Source organism: Strigops habroptila, chromosome Z (genome assembly GCF_004027225.2).
Source record: "Strigops habroptila isolate Jane chromosome Z, bStrHab1.2.pri, whole genome shotgun sequence".
Lineage (NCBI taxonomy): Eukaryota > Metazoa > Chordata > Aves > Psittaciformes > Psittacidae > Strigops > Strigops habroptila.
The window spans coordinates 16,116,104-16,129,560 of NC_044302.2; the positions used below are offsets into that span (position 1 = coordinate 16,116,104).

General features: G+C 42.4%; 1 protein-coding gene across 4 annotated transcripts in view; it reads right to left on the reverse strand.

Moving 5' to 3' along the window:
* Positions 1-6,195: 6,195 nt before the first annotated feature.
* The window catches only part of SALL1 (spalt like transcription factor 1), a 17,597-nt gene continuing 10,335 nt past the window's right edge, over positions 6,196-13,457 (reverse strand). For all 4 annotated transcript variants that reach the window (XM_030469748.1, XM_030469750.1, XM_030469747.1 and 1 more), the window contains exons 3-4: positions 9,264-12,676; positions 6,196-8,208 (exon numbers count right to left, since the gene is read on the reverse strand). In XM_030469748.1, the coding sequence (XP_030325608.1) occupies positions 7,768-8,208; positions 9,264-12,676 (3,854 nt within the window). In that variant the 3' untranslated portion in view covers positions 6,196-7,767. The remainder of the gene's footprint in view (positions 8,209-9,263; positions 12,677-13,457) is intronic.

The window sequence follows — 13,457 nt, forward strand, 5'->3', positions numbered from 1 at the left end:
GTTAGTGTCATTTTATAAAGTACATCAAGAGATTTGAGCAAGTTGCCCTAAGCCACATATGGGCCCAGAGACAGAGATGAAACTTCCATTTCCTAAGTTAGCCTCTTACACTTTAACCACAGGCAAAAGTTTCACATAAGCCTCCAAGGCTCCAAACCATGCACATTAAAACATAATAAATTCCATTCGGCAGCACTAACAATAAAGGAATATGTGCACATCAAGCTAGTGCATGCATCAATAGATAGAGAGTGAAAACAACAAAACTGTATGTTCGAACAGCACCAATGCAGGAATTAAATTTCAGTATTGCTGTCAACTTTTCATTTACACTAATGGCTTTTAAGAAACCGAGACATTTTTCCTCAGCCCATTTTACCTTTTCCTTCCATTTGACAAATATTGATTTTCATTTCCTCCAAGTTTAAGTGTATTGAATGCTATTATGACTGTTTGTTTGCTTTTTTGTTTGTGCCCCAGCTTTATTGAGGATGCCAGCATGAATGCATACAGCTTTGGAAAAAGAGAATTGGCTTAATAACTTTTCAAAGCCAGAAGAGAACACAGGAGTCCAGTCTACTTTTTCATACAGGTCAAGCAAGAAAATTGACTCCAGGTGACTATATGATGTCACTAAAGAGACTGCTGAAGTAACAGCTTTGGTGTTTTAAACTCTTATGGCTATGCTCTGTCATAACAGGACAAATTATGGAGGGTTCTCCCTCCACTTCAGCCCAAAGTTAGACATATTATCTTAAAAATGCCTTTGGTGGCATTTTAAGCTAAGCCCATTTTGTAGACAGTTGGCCCTTCAGGAGGCCTGGTTTGGAAGGTAACATCTCATGAAATGCTGTCTGAAACAAGCAGTAGCTTTATGAATTCTTTTCTGCCTGACTCAAAGATACATAGGCTCAACTTTCTTTTGTAAGATATCCTTAAGCTTTGTGAACCTGCCTGGTACATTTTGGGCATTTTCATATCTTACAGTCTTATTCAGAAAGTAAGTAATCACTGTGTCTTTGCAGCAATACGAATAAAGAGTGCTTATGCAACCTATTCCATTTAAATATAGAAGGGGCAAGAAATCTCAGTGGGCAGAAATAAATATCTGGACTGAAAGGGAAAGACAGTAACACCTTAAACTGCTACAGACACTGTTACAGAACTTGTCTGTGCAGCACTGAGGCATTCATCAGTGTTAGAAGCCAAAATAAATTGAGCTGACTGAAGCAGAGGGTTAAATTAGTTTATGTGTATCAGCACCAGCGGTCTATGCCGGTCTATGCTGATTGCCACAACTGTACTAACTAGTCATCTAACCATCACAAACAGCCTTGTTCTCAGCAGCAGCTCTGACACAACTTATTGGGAGGACTCAGTATTCAGCCTAGTCAAGTAAACAGACATACAAATCTTTGAAATCTCATGTCTCTGTATAATTTGCTGTTCTCTGGATTCTCTAGCCAACAGAAAGGTAGGAGTTCATATGAATGCACATTTAGCATTGAACATGATTATCCACTTAGTTATTGTACATGCGAAACAAATGCTAGCTTCGCTATGAATTAACTGACATTTTAAAATCTTGATGAAAGGAAAGCAATTTAGAATCATTCCCTGATAAAAGAAGCTCATTTTCGAAACAGGCACTTTTTTTGACAAAAATCTTAACATTATTTCTCTGGTTAGTCTCACTGGCTCTGCTTTGAAAGTGTTTTTCATGGAGAAGATGGGTAAAAGAAAGAAACTAGTGACCAGTGGGGTTAAATCTATTACAGTGTGCCAGACTACTCCATTTTTTGCTTCTCATATTCAATTCTGAATAGCGTTCATGTTGCACCACCTGATGCCAGGTGCTGCAGGGCTTCTGCAGCACCCACCTGACATTGTAATGCTGCATTTTGAAGACCTTTAAATGATGAAAATAGACCTTTGCACTTCATCACTGCCCTGATCAAGAGAGCTGTCTGTACAGATGATGCGAATGTCTGCTAACATGGAGAGACTTCTTACTTTTGAAATGTAACGACACCAGAAGTTCCAGGGCTAATCGTTCCAGTGAGGACCTTCCTTGTTATCAGTGGTGACAAAGTCTAACACAGGCATGGACATGTTTTTAGTCCCCATCTAATCTAAATTTAAACTGCTTTCTGAAAGTGACAATAACTTCTTAAAGTTGAGAAGACCCCACAGTCTGGGTTAATTCGTTAATTGCTATAGAAAGGAAGATTACATCACTTCCTTAGAACTCTCCAGCAGGTGTTCTCACAGGTATACCATATGCTCAGAGTCACCTGCATATGAGATGCTGGCCCCACCCACGATGCAGAGCATTGCTGAGAACATCTTCAACCCTTGGGCGCATTTTACTCACCAGCTCCCACAGTGCTAGACAGACTGGAGCACTTTCCTGCTCTCATTCTACTGCTTCTGTTCCTGTATAACTGTGAGATTTTGCTTCTTAAGAAATTTAAACTGTGAATTCAAAAATATGTATCCAAAGAAAAAGAGAAGATAAAATGGAAACCAAAGAAAGACACTCATGGTAGGACAAATTGTAATATAATTTGAGCCAGAAAATAAATTTTAATCTCTGCCATGAATACACCTCACTTACCTTTAAAATAGTTCAGCAACTGCATGTGGTTCAGGGCCTTCCAGTATCTCATGTCCCTGCAACAAGGACATCTTCCCAAGAATGAATCGCCATGAACTCGCCATCTTCCAGGCATCTGCAAGGCCAATGTCAGTAGTGATACAGGGACTGGCTCAGGGTATCCATTCTTATATTAACTATAACCTGGATGTAAACCCCAGAAGTACCAGGAAACGGAACATAACACAGCTGTCAGTAACTGTTGTCAGCTGAACTTGCACACTTTCCAATTATTCCTGTTCTTTCCTATTAATATTTCCAAGCTTCTACTCCTCCCTAAGTTTTTGTCTAGAGATTAAGTATTTATCTATAGATAGATACAAATAAAAAAGAGACTGTATTGTATGTGAAATCTTTTAAGTCATTATATTTCAACTCAATTCAACTCAATTAAGAGGCACATTGCTTCTGGCTTGTACAAATAACTGTGCCCACTTATTTGAAAAAATTTATTTTCACTTCTGACAAATCATGCATGAGAGAAAGAATCCAAATAGAAAATGTTACTTCAATTAAACAAAACAACAGAGACGAATCTGGAGAAGTACTGAAGACTGGCAGGGAGACACCAAAAAAGAACTGTCATGCTACAAAGGCACACCTTCTCCCGCCAAGTGAAACTGGCCTCCTGTAAAGATGCAACCAGGCAGCTTGTGAGTTCAGAACTCCCAAATGCAGGAAGTATGCCCCACAGAAAAGCAAGCAGCAACTGTTGCATTTTGATGGTCATCAAATGCTCTTCCACAGCAGAGTTGGAGAGATTTGTTGACTGCTGCAGCAGGGAGGGCTTGCAAATTGGCCCTAAATCTCAAACCACAGCCCAGCCTAGGAAGAAGCACTGAAATTAATCTGACTTTCCCTGAGAAAAGGGTTTAGGATTTGGTTGTCGTCAGCACATGAAAAAAGCCAAGCAATTTGCTGCTCCCCTTCCCTTCTCACCCATGCATCGTCAACAGAGAAACCTCATTCCTGCCCATCCGATGTGCTGCCCTCCCTCCTCCCTCCCCACTCTGCTAGCCCTCCGCGTCCTTTCCATCGTTTCACTCCGTGTGCCCCGCTACATCTCCCCATTTGCCCCACGGAAGCGAAGTGCCCGCCCCCAGCTCCTCTCTCTCGGTCGCCGCCACGTCCCCGCTTCCCGGGCTCCCCGCAGTGCTGGGGAAAAGCCCTACGCGCAGGGGCCGCCTGCGAACGAAGGTGCCGGCAGGAGGAGCGGCTTGCCCGGCCGGCCTGGGCCCTTCCTAAGCAGCAGAGCTTCGCATGCTCTTAGCTCGGTTTTTAAATAAATCACGGCTGCTTCTGGGTGAAGAAAAGTACTCGGGCGGATTAAATGAACGCGCTGAACGATCGTTGGCGCTCAGAAGAAAGGGAGGGGTGAGGGGGGAAGGGAGGAAGGAAGACACCCCGCTGTGCTTTATTTTAATGGATGATAGAATTGTGATGGGCGAGGGAGGGCTAAAAACCAACAGGGGAAGAAAACTTTTTAGCTAACGAGAAAAATGCGGCTGCGCAAACAAAATCTGTTCTTGGATAAGGATGAACCCAGTGTCTCTGACTAGCAAGTCCCGCGCTGGGTAACTTGCAGCGCGGCGCCGACACCTTTGTGCGCTCTCCAGGGGACAGCTCCGGGGAGGTGACTTCCCCCAGTCCCCATGGCCTGGTGTCAAGTAACGGGAAGTTTAACGTTCCTCTTTTCCAGAGCAAATTACCCCCCCTCCTTTCGGGCCCCCCCGCCCCCAACAGCTCGCAGGCGGCCAGCCGAGCTCTCCGCCTGACGGGGCGGGTTGCCCAGAGCCGAGCCTGACCCCGCACCCGGCGGGGCATGGCCTTGGAGCCCACGGGGGACGTCCCCGCTTCCGCAGCGGGGAAAAAAGGAACAAGCAGCCTCTTCGCATTGCGGGAAAGAGAGCCCAAACACCCGCCGCCAAGTCCGGCGCAGCGGGGGGGGGCACGGGACGGACTGATTTCAACCCCCAGCACCCACCTTCGCAGACAGCAGCGAGTGAAGCATAGAGTGAAACAACAGCAATAACCCAGCCGGGCAGGGCAGCGCACCGGTTTGTTAAGGGAGCCGCGACCCAGCCGGGCTCAATCACTGCAATCAGCCGAGCGGGCTCCCCCGGGGCCTCACGGAAGCGCTTCCGAAAGGCCAGGAAAGAAAAGGGCCCGGTGGCCCGCATCCCTCTGCGGTATCCGCGTCCCTTAGGGTAGCTCAGTCGCACCCGACGCTCAGATTCCGACCCGTGCGCTCGTGGGGCGGTTGCGAGGGCTCTGTCTGGGGGAACGGGGCACCCGGCAGTGGGGGCGAGGGAAGGTCCCGAGGCGGCGGGGAGAAAAGTGGCAACTTTTTACTGTATTTTTTATTCCTTTTCCCCTGCACAACGCCATGTGCCTACGTTACCGAGCGTCCGGCAGGCGGGGAGGGTGGCGAGTGCGGGGCCCGGCTGCCCCAGGCGCGGCTCCTCAGCCGGGCCGGGCCCCGGCCCGTTCCCCGACGGGATTGAATGGTCCTCCCCACCCAGAGGCTTCGCTTCAACGCGAAGAGGGACCGAGAGCTGCAGCCAAGCAGTAATGAAACTCAAGCCGTGTAAAGGAAACCCTCCCCTTCCTTGCACAAACGTACACTCGGTTTTAAATGAGAATTAGTTATTATTTCATTGATAAAATCATCAAAATCCGTTTAATTTACCTTTTTTTGAGACCAAAAGGTGACTTGAAATTCTTAAATATTCACATTGACAAGCCAGCTGGCTTTAGTGTACAACTTACATGTTAACAAAAATGCATACCATGTACCAGATGAATCATCACATTCAAACAGGAAAAGTTCTAAAGACATGAAGGCCAAGAGGTATTCAGACTACAGCGTTAATACTTTTACTAAGGATTTGAAGTCATACAAAGGTTAAAGTCCTCAAGAAAAGTATTTCTCACCCCAAGTTTTCAGTGTTAAATCCTCTAACGATGCCCAATTTACAACTCAAGCTACCAGGGGAAGAGCAGAGTGAGTACTCCTTGTTTAAAAAGGCAAGCAACTCCCCCACACTGACATTGAAGAAAAACTGCAACAAAAAACACTTAATTTTGAATTGTAAAATATGTTCACGTGAACATAAAATCGGTTATTCCTGTTAAGTTTTGGGTGGTGGTTTCTTTTTTTTTTGAAGGCATAATTTCAAGGCAGCCAAACTGATTTAATTTTCATAAATAATAATGTGAGGAGATAAAACTCTACTGGGTGAAAACACTGAGCTGAATGTTATTTCCCCAAACTCCTACTGAGGTTAATCATCATTGCAGGTGCATAAAGGAAGCCAAATCATGTGCAAGGCCAAAGCAATTTTTTTTTTTTTTTTGGTTTTTTTGTTTTGTTTTTGTTGTTTTTTTTTTTTCCTGGGTTTTTTTGTGTGTTTTTTTTGTTTTGTTTTTTGTTGGGGTTATTTTGTGGGTTTTTTGTTTGTTTTTTGTGGTTTTTTTTTGTTTTTGTTTTTTTTTGGGTTTTTTTGCTTTTTTGGTTTTTTTTTTTGTTTTTGTTTTTGTTTTTTTTTTTTACAATCAGTGGTAAACCCCATATAATATATGGAGGCTTGCAAGTGGACATCTTAACACAGATAGAGCAGCATAAGCATGCCACAGACATACAGTCTCATAGAATAAAATTAATATCAAATATAAAGCATTTGAACCAAATCAAGCCTTAAATGTGATAAACTATTTCCTTCAAAGGAAACTTACGTAGGCTCAATAAGGTCTTTGCTAGCAGCATTTTTTTTTTTTTTTAATAAAGAAATTTAAAATGCCAAAATATCTACAAATTTATGAAGAGAAGGAGTTGAATAGTTAAGGAGAAATTTCCCACTAATAGGGGGTATGAAAAATATACTAGCAATTAATATGCAATACATATATGTATACCTATACTTACAAATATAAACACACACATACAACCTGGACAGTTCATGTTAACCAAGGCAAAGGCTAAATAATACAAAGTGATTACTAAGTACAGGTACACTTTAAAAACACAGAGACAGCAAATTTTATCTGTTGCAAAAATGTATTTGATTACTCGAGTAAAATTACAGTATCTCTGCTGTTAGTAAGTATTAAATGTTAAAGAAACTGGACCTCATTTCCTTTCAACTTTCTGAGAAAGTGCATGTAATGGTCCAAGGTTCCCCATGCACTCCATAATACCTAATACAAAATAAACAAACACTATAATTGTTCCCTTGGTCAAGGAGTAGGGCTTGATCTTGTAAGGAACATATGTACATTTTAATGAAAGTGATGTCTTGTTATATATACAGGAGCATCTACAGTTGCCCCCGGAAGTTGTTCAAGATGCCATACTTAGCAGCATTGTGAAAGTCCAGCACAATTTCTAAAATGAATATACCTACAAGGCAAATGTTACTTCTCAGTTTCAACTACCAAAACAACACTTCAGTTATCTTCTCTAATAATCCGCGTGCTTATTACTGTACAGAAATGTATTAACATTTAAGACAACTCAAGTAAAAAGCACAATACAAATAACAGTTCAAACCAGAAAATGTTAAACCTACAAAAATTAAAGCAGTTTTAATTTTATAATAAAATCAAAAACTGAGCTGTGTAAAGGACCCACACTATTCAGTCTAAATCCTCTCAGTCCTTTTCTTAATTCTGTTTGGAAAAATTAAAGAATGTGTTTGCTGATAAAGTTTCCAGCAGGACCAAAGTGTACATTTATATACAGATTTTTATTAGAGATCTAATGCATCACTGAGGCATCGCATCAATACCAGAGTTCATGTTAAACTGGATACAGAAAATAAGTTAATGCCAGAATAAGATCACCTAGCAGAACAGACTTGCAACTGCCATAAATGTTACAGCAAGTTTACAGCACTCTAGTCGATTAGTATTTAGTTCAAAATACAGGAGACCAAAGTTAATGCTTGCATTCGTTTGCAAAGCAAGGTTATATCACTAATAAATAAGCTCTTAGAACTCTAGAAGTAGAACATGGTACAAAAGAAAGTCTTTGTAATGTCGTAGCCTGCAGCTTGAAAAAAAGTAACCCTAGGTTGCACTATTTGCAGGAATGTTATTTATGGATTTTTTTCTTAATTTGTTACAATTTCTTTGTTGTCTTCCACGAAACGTGTAAAACGGTAGTTTGTCCCATTTTCATTGCTTGCCATTTTCTCCAGACCAGCTAGAGGTGCGTTGGGTTCTGAATTCTGGAGCTTCTCCAGGCTTCCTGTCAAGCCGCTGATGGGAGAGCTGCCACCATTCCCCAGGCCCCCTGGCGCCGGAGGGATGCCGCCATTTTGGATTACAGAGATCTCGTTGGTCTTCATGGCCAAGCCGTTGGAGAGTGCTGCTGCATACTGGTTCCAGAAGCTGGAGGGGTCTCCATTCCCCGACCGTGCAGCCAAATCCTTCTGAAACATTTCTGAGAACTTTACAGGATTGCCTCCTAGAAATGTCATGGGGCCATCTACAGAAAGTCGTCTGCCTCGTCTTGCAGGAGTACTGTTCCACATGTGAGTGCCCATGTGAACCTGCAAAGAAAGAAAGGAAGAAACAAACAAACAAAAAAATAGAGATTGTCAGGGATTTCAAACTTATTTTGATCACAGAGAAAGCAGCAGTCCATGAACACGTCCAGGTCTTGTTGCATAATGAACGGCACTAGAGGTGGCGGTTGCAGAGCTCCATTTCTCATCTGGAATAATAAATAAAACTTCTTCTGGATTAGCCCACCATTATTACCCACAATACCCTGTTTTCCTGCTGAACACTGCATTGCTTATTACTCTTTTTTATTACATGTATTTAGTTTATAATGACTTCACGTTATTCTGTCAATTGCAGATAGCTGCTTTCAGGGCTAGAATTGCTATGTCCACTTTCATTGCAATGGTAAGTATTGTATTTGACACCCTTTACCCTATAAATGTCCTTTTCAGACAGGCAGAAAGTATCCTTTACTGATTGCTCATCGGAGAGCCTCATGTATAGACAGAATGGCCCGAAAGTAATTATTCATCTCACATTACTGGCAGCAGCCTCTAGAGAAATACTCTGTCAACAGAAAAACGTACACAGTCAAGTGCTCAACTGGTGTTCTAAAACTTAAGTATATTTGCTTTTTCAAACACATATCAGTAGGAACTGTTAGTTATATAATCAATTAAAGTAATACCCATTAGTTCCAGAATTATGTTAATAGTTTTTTTAAACACTCATCATCTTACATGATAGTTATGAAAAACAGCACGTTCAAGAGCCTTTCACTTCTCAAAGAGGTGAGTTACAGAACACATTTCTCTGTTAATTAATACTCCTAGCCATCATTTGGCTGTTCTGTTTCACATTCTACATAGACAGTCTTTGCTGGCAGATGAATTTTAATTAAGCATCAAAACCAGCCCATGCTTCTAAGGCTGCGCGGAGACAAGAGGTCATCTAGGTCTACCAGAGCTGACTAAACACGCCATTTGTCACACCACAAATACCCAAAGGTGCCACTGCTTGCAACAGTAACAGATGTAAAGAATAAAAAAACCCCATCAAGGAGAAAATGAAACCTAAGAACAGCAAAAGGAAAAAGTACCTTCAGATTGCCTTTTGTTGTGAATGCTCTTCCACATATAGTGCAGGCAAATGGTTTCTCACCAGTGTGTGTCCTTTCATGGATCTGCAGTGCACTGGAGGAAGAAAATGTTTTCCCACACGTGTTGCAGTAGTGCTGTTTGGGAGTTCTTCGGGGGAGAGCGGGGAGCAGGACAGGGGACGTGGCAGAGGAGGACAGTGGCCCCGAAGTAACAAGACCAGAGGGTACTTCTTTGCTATCCTGAGGAGAGCTGTGCACAAAGCCGTTAACCTCAGTTTTTATAAGCGATGACAGGGAATTGGCAGGCATAACCGAAGAGTTCTGATTAGGGCCGATACTGGAACTGGGCTCAAAAAGTTGTGATGGTAGATCTCGCATTTGATGTGTCAACATATGCTGTTTCAAATTCCCCTTTGTGGAAAAGCCACGATTGCAAACTGTGCAAATAAATGGTCTCTCTTTGGTATGACTTCTGTAATGAATGTCCAAGGCACTCTGACAAGCAAATGTTTTGCCACAAATGTCACATGCAGTGTTTTTAAATTTACCTCTATCTCTGAAAGGGAAGAGCATACTCAGAGACTCCTCTTTAATCATTTTATCAGTGTTACTGGATGTCAAGTCCAAAGCACCACTGTTAGCTGGGGTTGGAGACAGACCATTGGCAAACTCACCTGGTAAAGTTCTTACTGGTTTCTCTTCAATACTTGGTGACTTGTGGTAATCATTAGTGCTGTTGGATGGGGACAAGGCCTGCATGGAAGAGGTAGACTCTGAGACAGCAGGGCTTCCAGCACTTTGGCTTTCCATATCACCACCAACAGATGACGAATCATTAGTCAAAACATCCCCTTCCACTGACCCATTTTCAACTGACTTTAAGCTTGCCTGAAGTTGTTCAGCAAGTCCTGCATTGATCATCTTCATCTGATTTTCCAAAGCAGCAATACTTGACATTTCCAGAGGCAGAGGGGAAGAAGACAGGCTGTCTTGTGATGCATCTGCAGATTTAGGTGTATCTGGCACGCTGCTGTCAGGACAGTCTTCCATGTTCTCATCTGAGAAGTTGTCTATGTCATCAAAATTCTTATCATCAAAAGACCCCGTATCTGATTCCATTGATTCAGGATAGTTTTCCGTCACTGGGGTGTTTGGGATCTGCCCTCCCATGTGCATTCGGATATGCTGCTGTAGCACAACTGCGTTGGTGAATTTCTTCTGGCAGATTGGGCACGAATGTTGTACTCTCAGGGGGGGCATGGCACGATGGACACTGTAATGAGTCTTTAAGTTGCCTTTAGTTGTGAAAGCACGACCACAGATTTTACACTTAAATGGCCTCTCACCGGTATGTGTGCGATAATGCATTTTTAGTGCACTCTGGCAACTGAGAACTCGGTGGCAAATGATACACTCATTAGGATCAGTTGCCTTTTTGTCAATGTTTTCTACCAGTTGCTGCAATTTTGATGTTTCAGATGCTGGCGTTGAATCCAGCAGTCCTCCAAATGGAAACTTTGCCTTAAATTGCTCTGACATTAGAGGCATCAGTGGATTTGTAAAAGCAGCAACACCGCTGGAGCCCGAGTCTGCTGCTGATGAGCTCACGGAGCTGGTCATGTTAGTGATGGTGCTTGTATTTTGAGGGTTTTCTTCTATTTTACCATTTGATATAGGCAAAGCACCTGCCTCTACCTCATCGGAAAGTCCATTGGAAATTTTTGATGTAGGATCAGCTATTCCCGAGTCACTCTTGACAGAGCAGGGAGGGCTAGAGGAAGGATGGCTAATGGGAATCGGCTGAGGCTCCTCCGTTTTGATGAATGGAGTCAGGCTTGGAATCGTTGGTGGGAGTGGCAGGCCAACAGAAGTTGTCAGGGTGGAGAGGACTGGCTTGCTGTCCAGCCAGCTCGTGACAGGTTTCTCTGGCAGTATAGACATCCCATAAGGAATACCCGTGCTTGTGGGAATATTGTCCAAATGCTCTGGCACCGGGTACGGATTCATTTGAATATGAGGGTATTTTTCTTTATGACGCTGAAAGTGGACCTTTAAATTTCCCTTTGTGGAGAACCTGTTTCCACATATGTTGCATTTAAATGGCCTCTCGCCAGTGTGTGAACGTAAATGAATCTGCAAGGCACTGTCACTCCCAAACACTTTAGCACAGAACCTGCATTTATGCTTAAAGAACGCCTCATCTGAATTACTTTTTGCTTCAAAAGCAGTTACATTTGGTGGCTTGCTTTTTCTTTGCTGTGCCAAGGCAGTCAAGGAGTTTAAATCCTCTGCAGGTGTTCCAATATTGGACAGGGGACTGGAGAAAACAGAGTTACTAGGTGCGGGCTGAGGTAGAAGTGGATTAGATGCAGGACTTAATAAACTGCTTATTGCAAAAGCTGGTGAAGATGATGCTGATACTGGTGGGTTGTTGAGCTGTGAGCCACCAATACTTGAAGCCACTTTTTCTGAGGATGGTGTTGTAACTGCTGCTGCCAATATGTTAATATTTGGAGAAGAACCACTACTGGATGGATTTAGAGTGTTGCCAGGGTTGCTCTGAGGTAGCTGTATAGGGGGTAGCTGTTTCACACCACTGATGCTGGCAGATTGACTAGCAAGGCTTTGTGCTAATCCAGCTGCTGCAGCCAGCTGCTGGGATAAATGGGAACTTAATGTAGACAAGGGGTTGGCAGATGTTCGTAAAGTACCTTGAGAAGGGCTAGAAGATGTTGGCATGTCTGTGTTTTGGGAAGCCAACAATAATATTTGGTGACGAATTTGTTCAATCAGTTGCAACTGATGGATCTGCTGCTGCTGTAATGCCAACAGTTGCTCCATGAGGGCAGGTACGGCAAGCTTACTGTTCGATGCACCATTACATCTCGCTTCCTGTGAGAACTGTGCTACCGCCACTTTAGTACTCTGAAGGTTTTCGATTATTACATTACTGTTTATCACTGAAAAGTTGCCTAATGTTGTCAGATCCCCTATGTGAGGTAGAGAGGTTGTTACAGCTGAGGTACCCATTGTGGAGCTGTTACTGCTTGTAATACTATTGTTGACACTCTTGGAACTGCTACTGCTATTGTTAATCCTGGAAGCCTCCACATCCATGGATTCTTCCCTGTCAAGTTTGTTATGCTCTGAAAGGTCACTGCAGTCTACTTGATCTGTGTTATTAACTGTGTCATTCATCTGTTCATCAGGATTATCAGAAGGGGAACTAGGAGGGAAGGTTTCAGAAGGAGAAGCTGGATTTTCATTCACAATTAAAACTAATTGATTTTTAGTACAATTCTTCTTGTGTTGCAGGAGATCTGATAATTCAAAGAACTCAGCACAGCACCTGCCACAGACATGGGCGTCCTTGTTCTTAGTGGTTCGATTTGCTTGACCCTTTTCTGTGTCTCCTAAAACATCAAAAGATGATGGATTAGGAACCAACCAGTAATACAAAAAAATTCTGCAGGACATTTGATTTAAAAATACTGTTTTATCTAGCAGTCTAAAATAGACTAAGACTGTACATGAAAATAGATCAATATTTCTACTTCACAAAAACAAGTCAAAAACAACATTTAAAACTGTACAGGGGAGTTTTATCAATCCCTGTGTCTTAGATGATCATTTGCTTCAGATAATCCATCAAAATATAAAATACTATGAACTGAAGGCATTGGAGCATAATGAAATTCCATAGCAAAGTATTGATTTCCAATAATTCATACTGCTTATTGTCTAGTTGTCCACTGAGTGCAAATCAGCCATTTGAAGGACTCATTAGACTCTCACGTTCCTGTCAACCTTGTTCATTTTCAACTGATTCAAAGATATCTGTGACAGTTGCCCCATCACTAAACTAATTTGTAGTCATTCGAAGTCCCAATCAGTTGTTGACAAGGAAAGAAAAAAAAAAAGTATGTATCATCAAGCTCCATACTGACAACCCCTCATTTCTTCCAAGTCGCTACACGAGGTATAAGCTATAAACCTGTTAAGACACATTGGTTTTCCACCAAACTTAATTCTGCTGCAGTTACAGATAAACTGAATAGAAAAAAGAAAAATCCTTTACAAAATGGTAACATTTACCATAAAATGGTAAAGTGCTGAAGCACTTTAAAGACCACTTTTAATGCCTCAAGCAATGCTTCTAAAATTAAACAAATGTCCTATTTGCCATCATGTACT